The sequence below is a fragment of the Pecten maximus genome, chromosome 8 (genome assembly GCF_902652985.1).
Source record: "Pecten maximus chromosome 8, xPecMax1.1, whole genome shotgun sequence".
In the NCBI taxonomy this organism is placed as follows: domain Eukaryota; kingdom Metazoa; phylum Mollusca; class Bivalvia; order Pectinida; family Pectinidae; genus Pecten; species Pecten maximus.
Genome location: NC_047022.1, coordinates 33,274,732 through 33,292,070, shown reverse-complemented (window position 1 = coordinate 33,292,070; position 17,339 = coordinate 33,274,732). Strand labels below are relative to the sequence as shown.

Sequence of the window (17,339 nt, the reverse complement as noted above, 5' to 3'; positions counted from 1 at the left end):
AAGATTTCTAACACATGAAGCAATCCAAATGCGGGTTTGGGTTAGGTATTGGATGGTAAATTTATATTTCTCAATTTCTTAATACCTGTCTCTATGATGCAACCTGTTTCACTGTTGCTATAAAGCAGTGCCAAATTAATATCATCGATGTCTGAAATATAAGTAGTAAGTATATAGATAACATATTGTATCATAAATTGTTCTACTTTTCATCAAACATTTGTAATTTCATGCCAGCATTATGATGGGGACATCGGTGACCTTGAATTGACCTTCTCGTGTGATGAGGACTGTATGGGTCGGATAGAAACCCATGAGCTTGTGCCAGGAGGGAGAGCTATTTCTGTCACTAATGAGAACAAGTGTGTATAAATAGAGGATATCTAACAGTGTCTTCAGTAATACCAAATATATTTCACTCGTGGGGCTAATATTTTGATATTTTTCACAAGTGCGCAGCACGAGTGAAAAATGTCAAAATATTAGCCCCACGAGTGAAATATATTTGGTATTACTGAAGACACTGTTAGATATTCTGTTTATTACATTTTTTATCAACGAAAACCTACCCCGTATGCTAATTAGGCCTACAGCATAATTTGTAAACAAAAATAGTAGTTCCCCCTGTCCAGGTGCTGACATATATGTCGGGCTTTCTGATTGGTCAATTATTTTGGTATTTTCTAATCATTAATTTGATTGGTCAAATCAGCAAAAGTGATATTTTTCACTAGTGAAAAATATCACTTTTATAGAATGAATAATTTTTGATATTTCACTGGTAAAAATGTAATAAATACTGGTATACTTAGTGTGGTAGTGGAACTTAGTAGTGATGGCTTGTAATTTGAGTTAATGCTAATTAATGGTGGCATCCTATATACAAGGCATACTCTTCTTACCACTGAAAATGTACATATATCTCAAAGCCTCTTGTAGTGGAATCTATTATTTTATGTAACTAATCGAGTGCTTTACCCATTGATGTGAAGGAAAATCTTCTTTATCCAGTTACGCAATAAGTGTCAAGGTTCATTTATCAGTTTTTATTGAGAAATTTCCTCAATCCGATCTAGTGACAAGACTTATAGGTGAGCTTATCAGTCTCATTTGAGATGGAGGGAAATTTCCTCAATCCGATCTAGTGACAAAATTTATAGGTGAGCTTATCAGTCTCAATTGAGCTGGAGGGAAATTTCCTCAATCCGATCTAGTGACAAGACTTATAGGTGAGCTTATCAGTCTCAATTGAGCTGGAGGGAAATGTCTTAAATCCAATCTTGTGACAAGACTTTTAGGTAAGCTTATCAGTCTCAATTGAGCTGGAGGGAAATGTCTTAAATCCAATCTTGTGACAAGACTTATAGGTGAGCTTATCAGTCTCAATTAAGCTGGAGGGAAACGTCCTCAATCCAATACTAATGATAAGACTTTAATTTGTAGGTGAAATTATTGGTCTTCATAAGACATATTGATTTTATAAATAAATCTACACTTTTTAACATCAGGATGCCTTTGGCACCTGCCGTTACAGTCGTGGTGGGTAAATTTTGTTAGTCACACTTTTGTTTCTGGCTAACAACTTATCTTTTCTGTAATACAAATGATATAGCCTAATATAGTTCCTATTTTGACAGCAATTATTGACACGTTTTAACTGATGGTTCCAGTGTTTACTGCAATTATTTAAAATGAAATATGAATGTTTGGTGTTCTACACTATTTTAGATTATAAGTATAAACATTTTCCTCACCAGTATATGCATTTTTGTTGGCGTAGGATTATGTAGTTCTGTCTCAATCCTACCTTGAAAAGGAAAGTAAAAAAATCATTTTGATCGTCGTAGAAATTTACATGCATTCACAGAAAAACTATCAACATGTCTTAGACTCATATGTTCATCCAGAGTTCATGTGCAGGAACATTTCATATAAGCCTAAAACCAACCGTGTTTACGTAGTCAAATGTTTACAATTCTATAAATAGCTTTGCAGTCAAAGATTCCATGTGATACTTCAGCTGTCACATGACTAGTCGTGTGATCATCACTAATCGGCCAAAATGGCAGTTATGTCTAATGTAACTAAACCAGCGACCGTTTGCAGTTTCATATTTGTATGTCGCTAGAATACACAAGAAATATCAACAGGAATTGAAGGCAAGTTGTAACAAACTACATTGCCGTTTTTCATGAGGATTTTATTAAATAAGATTATTATTAGTTTTTTTGAAAAATATCTAACGATTATGATCTGTGACTGATGTACTGATATCTTAATTGTTTGTCAAAACTGTAGGCTTATATATATGATAGCGTGACCGACAGCGCGACCACAGTTTTCTATCGGAGGTAAAATATTTGTATTTTAGATGTTACTAGAGGTCATAATATAGATGTTTGCTAGGCCTAATTAACATCTTATAGTATAAATAAAAAAAACCTTAGGCTGTGTACATCTTGGATTTTATCTCTGGTTGTATATGTAATTGTTAATAGACTGATTTGTTCTTCAGTTGATTTTTTTTTCAAAGTTTACAAGCAGCTTTACTGATTCAGAAGTATATCAATAATCTTTCACAAGCATTAAAGAAATAAGGAAAGAACTATAATCTGCTTTTCAATTGGAAAGTTGTCAGCAGATAAATATGTTATACATGTTTTCTTGAATATATATAGAATAGGAATAACCAGATTAAGACATTTCATCTAATACAGATGTAGCTGTCTGACTATAAAATCCAATTTTAAATTTCTTATTATATGACCTCAGACCCTGACGTTTCTCAGGGCCTTTGGCCCTTTGATTCAGTTCAGCCATTTCCATATCTTATGTGTCCATTTTGTTTAACAGGATACGCTACGTCCACTTGATGGCACACTTCCGTATGTATCGACAGATCAAGGAACAGTCAATGGCCTTTATACGAGGCTTCAAGACTGTCATCAGTTCTGATTGGCTGAAGATGTTTTCTGCCCCGGAACTTCAGAAACTTATATCCGGTGACAATGCCGACCTTGATATCGGAGACCTGAGGTGAGGTGGAAATCTGAACGGTCACCAATTCACTTAAATGAATGATCACTTAAATGGTTGCATGGGTCAAATTTGTTCAGATTTCAAGTCATCTAGGCCATCATCATTTGATAAAGTAGTCACTGGTGGTATACTCAGGCTTCTGCTTCAGATTGCCTGTCTTTTTATGAGGCCGGTTAATTGAATAATTCAAAAATTTCATGTTCGCTAACATTTGAATCAATATAAATATTTTGTAGTTCGTTCTGTGCAGCTTGTTGGAAATCGCTGTTACAAAAATATTGGAAATTTCTATATAGGCTCTTACAAAAATTTAATAATACATGCAGGAAAAGTGTCAAACATCTGTAAAATAAGTTGCTTCTATTTTAGGCGACATACACAGTATTATGGGGGTTACCATAACAACCACAAAGTGATCAACTGGCTGTGGGAGGTACTAGACAAGGATTTCTCTTCCTCAGAGAAAGGGCTGTTTCTCAAGGTAGGTGACTCCTCAGACAGGGGACTAATAATCAAGGTAGATAACTCCCTAGACAGGGGCTGTTTGTAAAGGTAGATAACTCTTCTGGGGCTGTTTCTGAAGGTAGGTAACTCCTCAGACAGGGACTGTTTGTCAAGGTAGATAACTCCCCAGACAAAGGGCTGTTTGTCAAGGTAGATAACTCCCCAGACAAAGGGCTGTTTGTCAAGGTAGATAACTCCCCAGACAAAGGTCTGTTTGTCAAGGTAGATAATTCCCCAGACAGGAGAATGTTTGTCAAGGTAGATAACTCCCCAGACAGGAGAATGTTTGTCAAGGTAGATAACTCCCCAGACAGGAGAATGTTTGTCAAGGTAGATAACTCCCCAGACAAAGGGCTGTTTGTCAAGGTAGATAACTCCCCAGACCAGGGGCTGTTTGTCAAGGTAGATAACTCCCCTGACCGGGGGCTGTTTGTCAAGGTAGATAACTCCCAGGACAGAGGGCTGTTTGTCAAGGTAGATAACTCTCCAGACAGGAGACTGTTTGTCAAGGTAGATAACTCCCCAGACCGGGGGCTGTTTGTCAAGGTCGATAACTCCCCAGACCAGGGGCTGTTTGTCAAGGTAGATAACTCCCCTGACCGGGGGCTGTTTGTCAAGGTAGATAACTCCCAGGACAGAGGGCTGTTTGTCAAGGTAGATAACTCTCCAGACAGAAGACTGTTTGTCAAGGTAGATAACTCCCCAGACAGGAGACTGTTTGTCAAGGTAGATAACTCCCAGGACAGGAGACTGTTTGTCAAGGTAGATAACTCCCCAGACCGGGGGCTGTTTGTCAAGGTAGATAACTCCCAGGACAGGAGACTGTTTGTCAAGGTAGATAACTCCCAGGACAGAGGCTGTTTGTCAAGGTAGATAACTCCCTAGACAGAGGGCTGTTTGTCAAGGAAGGTAACTCCTCAAACAGGGAACTATTTCTCAAGGTAGATAACTCCTCCTCAAGTCTAGTAACTCCACTGACAGGGAACTCTTTCTAAAAGTAGGTGACCCCTCCTCAAGGCAGATAACTCCTCATACATTGGACTGTTTCTGAAGGTATAGACATGTAACTCCTTGAAAGAATGGTTAAGGTTAGTTTTGTCATAACTACACCTACCAAATTAACATTGTTGATAAATTCAAGTTTTTAGTACATTCAATGTAGAGTTTTCAAGAGATTGAACCTGGTTCACATTTCACAAATGTAAACCCTATTGTCTATCATTAATATTGATGATAAAAGATAGTGTAATAACTGGTTTTTAACAGTTTTGTAATATTTTAGGTTTTGCTATTAAGCTGTAAATTTCTTATTTTACCTGTAGTTTGTGACGAGTTGTTCCAAGCCACCTTTACTAGGATTTGCCCACTTAGAACCACCTTTTTCTGTCAGGTGTGTCGAAGTCAGTGATGACCAGGTAAATATATATTTAGTATGTGCCAATATTAAAATTGATATTAGTTCTTGACACCAAAGATATGGGCATTCCACATTTGCTATGGTGTCTATCTGATCATCAAACTTTTATCTCAAGACATCATCTCAGAATCAAGAAATTCTTGACAGTCTGGACCAGATTTGTTCGATTATGAAATAAGGTTGGATCTAGCGATGTTTCTTGATATTCCTGAAGGCCTTGACATAAACTTTCAAGGCCTGTATTAACATCTGCATGTCTGTTACGAGTTATCGTTGTAATGCTTTATTTCAAAATTGACAAATCAGTTCATCCACGTAAACAAAAAGCTTGTGATTAAACAGGTTCCTTAGATTAAGTTTAATTTTTTTTTTCAAATGAAAATAGAACAGGAACAGAGCACTTGCTGGCCTTTTACAGTCCCTTGTTATGTTATCAAAATATGTTTTGTTCAAAATATGTTGTATGTGTCAGACACGGTCAGGACACAACTTACTATGCTTCAATCAACGAGGTCATGCTGTGTTTATACCCAATAATTGTTTAATAATGAAAGTACCTGTAATTTACCTGTAATTTACCTATATTTACCTGTAATTTACCTATAATTTACCTATAATTTACACAGTAGTGAGCAACATTATCATGTGCCAACTTGTTCGTTACCAGGACACAGGAGACACAGTGGGGAGCGTCCTCAAGGGTTTCTTCAACATCAAAAGACGAGATCCTGTGGGGCGCCTCCCAACATCTTCAACCTGCTTCAACCTCCTCAAGCTTCCAAATTACCAGAAGCGCAGCACACTGAAGGAGAAGCTCCGATACGCCATCAATTCTAACACTGGCTTTGAGCTGTCTTGATACTCACTACATTGTGTAGATATTCAACCAATCATAAACTATGAGACTGTGTAGTGTGACCACTCTGTACATATACAGCTGTGTACTAACTACCCATCATGTGAAGTGTGACCACTCAGTACAGCTGTGTACTAAACTTCCCATCATTATATCAGAGTGTGACGGTATCTCCAGGTCACTGTGTACAGCTGTGTACTAAACTACCCATCATTATATCAGAGTGAGACGGTATCTCCAGGTCACTGTGTACTAAACTACCCATCATTATATCAGAGTGTGACGGTATCTCCAGGTCACTGTGTACAGCTGTGTACTAAACTACCCATCATTATATCAGAGTGAGACGGTATCTCCAGGTCACTGTGTACTAAACTACCCATCATTATATCAGAGTGTGACGGTATCTCCAGGTCACCGTGTACTAAACTACCCATCATTATATCAGAGTGTGACGGTATCTCCAGGTCACCGTGTACTAAACTTCCCATCATTATATCAGAGTGTGACGGTATCTCCGGGTCACTGTGTACTAAACTACCCATCATTATATCAGATTGTGACGGTATCTCCAGGTCACTGTGTACTAAACTACCCATCATTATATCAGAGTGTGACGGTATCTCCAGGTCACTGTGTACTAAACTACCCATCATTATATCAGAGTGTGACGGTATCTCCAGGTCACTGTGTACTAAACTACCCATCATTATATCAGAGTGTGAAGGTATCTCCAGGTCACTGTGTACTAAACTACCCATCATTATATCAGAGTTTGACGGTATCCAGGTCACTGTGTACTAAACTACCCATCATTATATCAGAGTGTGACGGTATCTCCAGGTCACCGTGTACTAAACTACCCATCATTATATCAGAGTGTGACGGTATCTCCAGGTCTCTGTACTAAACTACCCATCATTATATCAGAGTTTGACGATATCTCTAGGTCACTGTGTACTAAACTACCCATCATTATATCAGAGTGTGATGGTATCTCCAGGTCACTGTGTACAGCTGTGTGCTCCACTAACCACTGATAGGTCAGATAATAACACTTTATCCTGGTCACCATCAGTGTGGAGGTATTTTGTCAGAGAAATTAGTCTTTGTAAAAAAAGTTACTGTGATAACTTCAAGAAATTTCACCAACATGAGTGTGTGCCATACAGGTACACACATCTCCACACCTTAGCCCTACAGGTACATTGTACACACATCCCCACACCTCAGCCAAACACATACAGGTACACACATTCCCACACCTCAGCCCTACAGGTACATTGTACACACATCCCCATACCTCAGCCAAACACATACAGGTACACACATACCCACACCTCAGCCCTACAGGTACACACACATCCCCACACCTCAGCCAAACACATACAGGTACACACATCCCCACACCTCAGCCCTACAGGTACACACACATACCCATACCTCAGCCAAACACATACAGGTACACACACATCCCCATACCTCAGCCCTACTGGTACACACACAGCCCCACACCTCAGCCCTACAGGTACACACACATCCCCACACCTCAGCCAAACACATACAGGTACACACATCCCCACACCTCAGCCCTACAGGTACACACACATCCCCACACCTCAGCCAAACACATACAGGTACACACATCCCCACACCTCAGCCAAACACATACAGGTACACACATCCCCACACCTCAGCCCTACAGGTACACACACATACCCATACCTCAGCCAAACACATACAGGTACACACACATCCCCATACCTCAGCCCTACTGGTACACACACAGCCCCACACCTCAGCCCTACAGGTACACACACATCCCCACACCTCAGCCAAACACATACAGGTACACACATCCCCACACCTCAGCCCTACAGGTACACACACATCCCCACACCTCAGCCAAACACATACAGGTACACACATCCCCACACCTCAGCCCTACTGGTACACACACAGCCCCACACCTCAGCCCTACAGGTACACACACATCCCCACACCTCAGCCAAACACATACAGGTACACACATCCCCACACCTCAGCCCTACAGGTACACACACATCCCCACACCTTAGCCCTACAGGTACACACACATCCCCATACCTCAGCCAAACACATACAGGTACACACATCCCCACACCTCAGCCAAACACATACAGGTACACACATCCCCACACCTCAGCCCTACATGTACACACACATCCCCATACCTCAGCCAAACACATACAGGTACACACATCCCCACACCTCAGCCCTACAGGTACACATCCCCACACCTCAGCCCTACATGTACACACACATCCGCATACCTCAGCCAAACACATACAGGTACACACATCCCCACACCTCAGCCCTACAGGTACACACATCCCCACACCTCAGCCCTACATGTACACACACATCCCCACGCCTCAGCCCTACAGGTACACACACATCCCCACTCCTCAGCCAAACACATACAGGTACACACATCCCCACACCTCAGCCCTACAGGTACACACACATCCCCACACCTCAGCCCTATAGGTACATTGTACACACATCCCCACACTTCAGCCAAACACATACAGGTACACACATCCCAACACCAACTCCCAAAATCGTCACTGTAATACAATTGCTCCCAATCTGCAAGAATAAACATGCAGTAATATATCTTTCCCATCATTTTTCCTCAACATTACACTCTCGATCAGTAACCAAACATAATATATGCACTTCAAATCCACCTGTTCTGGTCAGTAGTCGAGATCCATTTATCTCGCCCCAAAAATGGGGTAAAAATGTCATTTTGTCACTACCATCCATGGTAAAATCTAATATAGTACCTGCATAATACCTATTTTCCCAGTTCTTTGTTAGCCAACTGAGTGAGTAACTGGGACCAATAAATCAAACTTGCTGTGTCAGCAGAAATTCCCATAAAAGTTTTATTATTTTTAATTTGCTCAACCTTGCTGTATATGATGCAAGTAGCACATGTTCTTTTATTTCATGATTTGTGCACTTTTATGAATTTTTCTTTTCCAATTTGAAATGTTTTAAAATGTTTTAAATGTTTTTGTCAGGGTGTGAGATGAAAACATCATAGGAAAATATAGGAAAAAAGTGTAATTTGTATACTGTAAATAGGCCCTTTGTGTAAATCAAAATTTGCACCTTGTACCCCAGAAGAGCACCCTGGTACCCAATACAGTGCTCTGGTACCATTGTACCCCAGTACAACACTTTTGTACCCTAGTACAGCATCATTGTAGCCAAGTACAGCACCCTGGTACCACAGTACAACACCCTGGTACCCCAGTACAGCACCCTGGTACCCCAGTACAGCACCCTGGTACCCCAGTACAACATCCTGGTACCCCAGTACAGCACCCTGGTACCCCAGTACAGCACCCTGGTACCACAGTACAACACCCTGGTACCCCAGTACAGCACCCTGGTACCCCAGTACAACATCCTGGTACCCCAGTACAACATCCTGGTACCCCAGTACAGCACCCTGGTACCACAGTACAACACCCTGGTACCCCAGTACAGCACCCTGGTACCACAGTACAACATCCTGGTACCACAGTACAGCACCCTGGTACCACAGTACAACACCCTGGTACCCCAGTACAGCACCCTGGTACCCCAGTACAACATCCTGGTACCCCAGTACAACATCCTGGTACCCCAGTACAGCACCCTGGTACCACAGTACAACACCCTGGTACCACAGTACAACACCCTGGTACCACAGTACAACACCCTGGTACCTAAGTACAACACCCTGGTACCCCAGTACAACACCCTGGTACCCCAGTACAACATCCTGGTACCCCAGTACAGTGCCCTGGTACCCCAGTACAACACCCTGGTACCACAGTACAAGCACCCTGGTACCACAGTACAACACCCTGGTACCACAGTACAGCACCCTGGTACCACAGTACAACACACTGGTACCCCAGTACAGCACCCTGGTACCCCAGTACAACACCCTGGTACCCAATTACAGTGCCCTGGGACCCCAGTACAACACCCTGGTACCCCAGTACAACACCCTGGTACCACAGTACAACACCCTGGTACCCCAGTACAGCGCCCTGGTACCCCAGTACAACACCCTGGTACCACAGTACAACAACCTGGTACCCCAGTACAGCGCCCTGGTACCCCAGTACAGCACCCTGGGACCCCAGTACAACACCCTGGTACCCCAGTACAACAACCTGGTACCCCAGTACAGCACCCTGGTACCACAGTACAACACCCTGGTACCCCAGTACAGCACCCTGGTACCACAGTACAACACCCTGGTACCCCAGTACAACACCCTGGTACCCCAGTACAGCACCCTGGTACCCCAGTACAGCACCCTGGTACCCCAGTACAACACCCTGGTACCCCAGTACAACACCCTGGTACCCCAGTACAGCACCCTGGTACCACAGTACAACACCCTGGTACCACAGTACAGCGCCCTGGTACCCCCGTACAACACCCTCGGACCCCAGTACAACACCCTGGTACCCCAGTACAACAACCTGGTACCCCAGTACAGCACCCTGGTACCCCAGTACAGCACCCTGGTACCCCAGTACAACAACCTGGTACCCCAGTACAACACCCTGGGACCCCAGTACAACACCCTGGTACCCCAGTACAACAACCTGGTACCCCAGTACAGCAACCTGGTACCCCAGTACAACACCCTGGTACCCAAGTACAGTGCCCTGGGACCCCAGTACAACACCCTGGTACCCCAGTACAACACCCTGGTACCCTAGTACAGCACCCTGGTACCCCAGTACAGCGCCCTGGTACCCCAGTACAGCGCCCTGGGACCCCAGTACAACACCCTGGTACCCCAGTACAACAACCTGGTACCCCAGTACAGCACCCTGGTACCCCAGTACAAGCACCCTGGTACCCCAGTACAGCACCCTGGTACCCCAGTACAACACCCTGGTACCCCAGTACAGCGCCCTGGTACCACAGTACAGCACCCTGGTACCCCAGTACAACACCCTGGTACCCCAGTACAGCAATGAAATATGTCGTACATTGTACATGTAGTTATTAATTTAAATCTAAGTATGTTTCCAAGTTGTAATGATATTTAAATTGATACAATCATGTGTAACATGAAATTGACAATAAAGAGAAAGGTAATGTTTTAAAGTCAATAGCATTGTTTATTTTACTTATTGTTTCCATATACACAGCTGAAGTTAAATGTGTGTTACTAAAACTGATAAGTATATAATTATCTTAAAACAATTTGATAATTAATTTAGAATTAAGTCATTTTTATGTAATTCCACATCTCTAAATTACCATTTGATAATCATGTTCATATAATTTATTACTAAATAATTTGGCTTCAATAGTTTATAACTATAATTATGCTATTAAGCAAGTGATTATTTACTTTTATATCATCATGATACCACATTTCTAGTCATAAGATGTTCTTAAAATAATGTATGGAATAAGTATGTGGGTCAGTTGACCCTTGACCCTACGTCTGAGTAGAACTGCAGGTTACTTTATTTTGTAGCCTTAGATTAGGCATTAATAGGTTAAAATGTCAAAGGTCACATTTGACCCCTCCTGACTGGGACACAATGTGTCCTGTCCTGATCAGAATAAACATCATAACCAATCCACCCACCAGTTTATTGTAATTGTAGTGATCTATGTTTCCATATCACTATTAGTTTATGGCAGCCAGGTAGATATCCATTTCCTTTTCACTTCCTATAAATGGTTACCATAGAGATATCAATAACCACTATTTGAATATTTGCCTCTATTTTATAAAGTAGAAAACCATATGCTTGTAGTAATAGTCACAGAAGTCTGTAGATATTTTTGCTTCTTCAGCCAGTACTCAGAAAAATGAAATATTTGATATTTTAACAATTTAAACATTTTGTAGCAGCTACCATATATTTCTATTTTTAGGTATTAAGTATTTAAGTATTCTCATGAATTGTGACTTAGAATTAAAAAATTATATAATGAATATATTTAAGCTGGCCTATTCCTTGAAGAATAACGCTAATCTATAATATTGTCACTGCACACACTGTGAGAATGGTCCGTGTCTTGTATTTTACTCGAAGAGTTTTCGTATAAATCTTGTGTCCACTTTGCCATTAACTAGGATAGTTTTTAGTGTGAATCAAGGTTATATTTTAAGTATAGGTTATTTTGATTATCCACATGTTGTGTGAAATCTAAATCATGTAAATTAGTTTGATAAACACATTAAAGGTTGTCTTTAACAGCAGTATGTTGTACATTATTTCTGTTACATGCCTTGTAGGAATTCCATTTTAACCACAGGGACTTGTCGCTTATATTCCTGACTCATTTTGTATGAAAAATATATTTGTCATAAACTTAGGATTTTATACCAAACCCCTGTGATTTTAATTTCAATTTTAGTATTTTAAAGAATTAATAAATGTTTGCCTGGAGTAGAATACATGTACATGTATATGTTAACAGTCATAGGTAAATATACATATGTGTACCATTGGTGAGATTTTTTTTATATCCTTCTCAAATGAGGACGAATGTGTCTATTTTTTGAATTGTAAATAGCATACTAATGTAATGTGTTATGAGGTCTAATGTATGGTTTTGATAACCTTGACAATCCATTAATAGCATGAGAATGTCTGAGTATCCCTAATGTAGACTGTAATATCTATACAATGATTTTACCTAACACATGAGATATGTAACCCCCGGACGACATTTATTTATAGATATGTCCTCATTCTTCCTTAGTATCTGTGATAGAGCTACCTTGTCATTAGGTGTTGTATGTCTGGATATGTGTATTTTGTGTGATGGTATTACAGTGACAGTCCAATGTATAAACATACAGATTGGTTGATTTATACATGTAAGCATTTGTGATATCATATAAGTCATAGTATTAATACACATATTCGAATTTGACGGATATTAAATGTGTACTTGAAGATTAACTTCCTGTATCAGCAGTTAATTCAGAAGATGTGACTGACATTGGCAGTTTGATTGACATTTTAAATAAGTGTTTTTCGATAGTGGCTATATAAAAAAATGCAAATATATTTACACTTTGGAAAATATAAACACAGATGAAAAGATACATGTAAATTAGTTGGTGCTTTATTGTATGAAATGTGTGTTATATCGTCTTTATATTGTGATACAGAAACGGAGTTGTTTCCCTTCCGTTGAAAAAAACACATAGAAAAAAACACATAGAAACAGAGTTATTCCCCTTCCGTTCAAAAACACCGTAGAAACAGAGTTATATTCCCCTTTAGATGGAAAAAAACACATGATTTAAAATTTTCAACGTGGGTGCATACGGTTACAATTAAAGTTTTTATGCATATTGACGATTCGGTCTGTGATAGGCTAACTAAGAAAAGTTGTATACTACAACAGTAGGTCAGATTAGGTTTTGTGTTCTACATCAATACAGTGTGTTTTTAAGGTCATACACATTACATCACGGTCATATAAATTGTATCAAGAGGGCCACGAGAATTCCTATGTACAATTTTTGTAGTTGTCATAGACAAAACGGTTACGAAACTCTATAGCACTCTTCAGTGTCATCACCTGCATATTTTAATATACGTACACAGGTTTAGAAGAAAATAATAAATGGGATTTTCACTAATCAATCGATCAAATCACCTTCTGAGCAACTTGACCCTGTTTTGTATGGGTTAAATTAAAAACTAACAAAGATATGAATATAAGTAACATTTGAAATTAATATATTTAACGTTCGCATTGGAAATATACCAATTTATGATATATTTGATATATTCGGAAAGATAAAAATGTTTCATGTAGAAATATTTATTTGGTCACAATAATAACTCCACAAGTCATATAAACTGAATGGGGCGACCACGCCGCGGACTGTACAACACACAAGTAATGTACAGCAAAGTATTGTGTAATTACTCGGCCACAAACCGCTATCCCTTAGCTGATCAAAATGTCAATCATTTCCGAAAACTATGTGTATTACTCTGCCGTGCACCTGCACGTGCAACGCGAACTAAAAACAGCACCCCCTATTGGCAAGCATTAGACAGGAGAAATGAATTCATTCTAACTCGCCTCCTCAAACGTTCCCCGTACAGCATGTGTGTTGTTAGAGTTGACTGTTGTTAAACGTGTAAGCCAAACCGTTTTACAATTATCAGTTCTTTATATATAGCTATATACGGCTGATTGGTTAATAATTTGTTGATTTATTAAGGAAATCTATAAAACATTTAGTAAATATTGTTATGGGTATGTTAACACTTGAAGGAAGCGTATTTGATGTTCTTGTGTGACATTTATAATATAATTCGTTTGATGACTTTCCGTATCACATTACTAAATGACGTTGGTCTCTAATTCCTGGAAGTCAAGATCTACATAATTCTAGTGGCCTGTGTGAATATACTGAATTATACCTCACGTCTTTATTTCTGTGACATATTAATTTTGTATATGTTGACATCTATAGTAATATTGTGTGATCCATTGCATCATATGACAATATCTGCGATCTCCCTGATGGCTTACATTGACATTTTGATAACACGCTAAAGTTTATTGGCTCCACATCCTCACAATGTAGTTTGTGTCGTAACAGTATAACATCGTTTGATCACGTGACACTACCGGTATTGTGACGTCACCTATCTTATCAAGACATCATACAGAACATTACAGAGAAGATGACGATAAAAGAGGACAATAACAAAGGGTTACTACAATATGTACGTTATACTATATTTAATTTAGATAAATTATGACTAATGAATGTTTCAGCAAAGTGTGTTATGGCCCTATAACACGCATTGCTGTTAAACTAACATTAAGTTCCTGTTCTTATTCTGAGGAACTCCATATTTTGACCACGGGAATTTTGAATTTCTATCAATAAGTAATGAATATACAATTTAAGACAGCAGCACTCGTACATAAAAATTATAGAACGTTCTATTCCTGTTATTTAACCTCCACTACAAGTGCCGTAGATAGAGGAGAACATTTCCTAACCCTACCGGGCTTTGTTATCTTTGTATCAGTAGCAATTGCGTGATAAAGGACCATAACACCATTTGCAAAAATCATCCATAGCCTAAGTGCAAGTACAGTTGTTGACCTGCGTGACTTATCTGGTATTTGTCTATAAGGTTTGATGGCGTTATATAATATACCTCGTGGAGAATAGGACAGCGATTACACTAGAGCAGTCGTAATGACAACTAATATATACATATATCAGGGGATCCCATGTTGAAGTCCCCTGAACAGCCAAGTTGATAATTTCCTGGTATTCTTGGAATTTATGCTGCGTACTTCTTTATCGAAAATTTTAATGTAATTAATCTAAATAGTTTCTTTTGCAATTATTGATTTTAAGACACGGTTGGAAAGTATGTTTTAAAATGATAACGCATTCTATTTGATGTAGAGCCACTTTTTGACAAAGCCTGTCTGACAAATTGACGACATGATATCTCATTGTATGGTGTGTATGTGGCTATCTTTATGATTTTGTGAAAAAATAAAGCATCAAAATGAACAAGCTGGTCGAGTTTTTACATTTCAAAATTTTCCTTTTATTGAAAAGTATGATAAAGGAGACCTAACATAGGTGTTCATTAGGTGTGAGATTAACGAAGCGTGTCTTGAATTTTTACAGAACGTTTTTGACAAGTTGTTGAATTGATAATGTGACAAGTCTCATTTATCTCGTATGAAATGGAAATACTTGTAAAAGCCTGCCAAGCATATCTTTATTAAAATACGTGAAAGCGGCATCTGATACGAAATCTTAAGTTACGATAACTTCACTGCCTGCACATTTCAATTTATTTAACGTCATAAATGAAACTATGGAAACTTAAAACCAATCATAGCTTTGTAAGATGTTATAACAAAATTCACTGTGTGTGTGCGTGCGTGCGCCCATGCGTGCATGCGCGCGCGCTAATACAACATCGTAGTTATGTAGACGATTTCAGGATTAACTTGAAAATATCAACATTATTTAATCTACTGTACACAATCCCTGTGGGGGAATTCTTCTTTTATGTAACTCTGTTCTCTTGAAAAATGTCACGCTTCTGAATCAGCGCGTCAGAAGCGACGTTACAAACTTTGACGTCATGTTTTACGTTATTGGATGATGGCATAAATTAATGCTCGTTACAAACAAGATTGAGTTATAGTTATATCACTGCGAATGTGTTAAATACACTTTCCATTCCGTTACAGTAGGCGATGACATGCAAGGTACAATGTATTGGTCTCTATGGACACAGGTCCGACATTGTATTTCTCCATCACCATACTGTACTTGTGTGACCCCTCTGGTCTTTCTTGACTGGGTTCACATGGTAACCGACGAAGACTTGAGCCTTTATTGATGTTTTATTTTACTCATACAAGATGACACAACAAACGTCCTCTCTTTCGCTCCCAACCTCGCCTTGATCGTATATATATTGGTGTTTGTCTTATAAGCCATCAGTTCCCTCCTTGGGCGTCAGTCTACCATCTATTGTCCTGAGAGGTACCCTAGCCCTGCCCCCATTGACGGTTGTTCTAGGTGGCTCGTATTTATAGATAATGCCTACGTGACCGTCAAATTTGATGGCTAACCAAACTTGACCAGGGCTGTCAAAATATTTCCAATTTTGGATTGAATTCCAGACTTTCTAGCACCAAAAGTGTGTAACCAAAATAAAAGGCCTACAGGTTGGATAAAAGGCCTACAGGTTGGATAAAAGGCCTACAGGTTGGCCAACACTGATGTGAGATTCCTTGTTTGCGTATTTAAACGTTTAACCTTGTGAGTCAACAGCAGATTCAGATATGAACATTCGTCAGCACAATTTTAATTTCTATGTCGCAGTTTATGATCGGACACTACCGTGACTGATATAAAAACCTTTATACTGTAAACAATTTATTGTTCATCTGCACGACGCTGTACTCTACAGACTTAATAATGCATATAAATCATCACCCCATACATTTAAACCTAAACTTTATTTGTACAATGTATACAGTACAATACATTCAGTCATATAAATAATTATAAGGCACATAAATCAATATCAGGTATCGATAATCTGCGTAGGCTTTGATGGCATACCTGGCGGGAATCTCTAGTCTAAACACAAATGCAATGTTTTATGCATATTATAAAACGAAGTGCATTATTTATGATGAGAGCAGTCAAATGTATCAACAACAAGAAAAAAACGACAAATAAATGCACTTATAACAGTGAAAATAAGAATTCGTCATGTGTTGCCATTCAATTAGGTACAGTATATCTTAATGCACGGGAAAAGATCAGACAAATGTGTATTCGGATAGATTTACATATATTTACATATATTTACATTTACACTGCAGTCCCACTATATAACTTTACCAAGCCCACTTGGAAGTTATGAGTCCATAACTTCCAAATCTTTATTATGACGTCATTAA

The 17,339-nt window shown here is 39.4% G+C and overlaps 2 protein-coding genes across 5 annotated transcripts in view; both read left to right on the top strand.

Annotated features, from left to right (window-relative positions):
• The window catches only part of LOC117333257 (ubiquitin-protein ligase E3B-like), a 37,192-nt gene extending 30,020 nt beyond the window's left edge, over window positions 1–7,172 (top strand). The window contains exons 26-31 of one of the 4 annotated variants that reach the window (XR_004533865.1): window positions 238–362; window positions 2,854–3,036; window positions 3,409–3,520; window positions 4,866–4,958; window positions 5,628–6,111; window positions 6,230–7,172. Coding sequence is in view for 1 of the 4 variants with exons in the window: in XM_033892471.1 (XP_033748362.1) it covers window positions 238–362; window positions 2,854–3,036; window positions 3,409–3,520; window positions 4,866–4,958; window positions 5,628–5,819 (705 nt within the window). In the remaining 3 variants the exon portion in view is untranslated. Of the gene's footprint in view, window positions 1–237; window positions 363–2,853; window positions 3,037–3,408; window positions 3,521–4,865; window positions 4,959–5,627 lie in introns of all 4 variants that reach the window. The other 3 variants (XR_004533864.1, XR_004533863.1, XM_033892471.1) reach the window with 3 other exon arrangements.
• Window positions 7,173–8,785: 1,613 nt separating this feature from the next.
• LOC117332276 (zonadhesin-like) lies at window positions 8,786–15,417 on the top strand. Its single transcript, XM_033891162.1, has 3 exons — window positions 8,786–8,791; window positions 9,061–11,310; window positions 11,374–15,417. The coding sequence occupies exons 1-2, from the start codon at window positions 8,786–8,788 to the stop codon at window positions 10,888–10,890; spliced, it is 1,836 nt and encodes a 611-aa protein (XP_033747053.1). The 3' UTR covers window positions 10,891–11,310; window positions 11,374–15,417.
• Window positions 15,418–17,339: the final 1,922 nt, after the last annotated feature.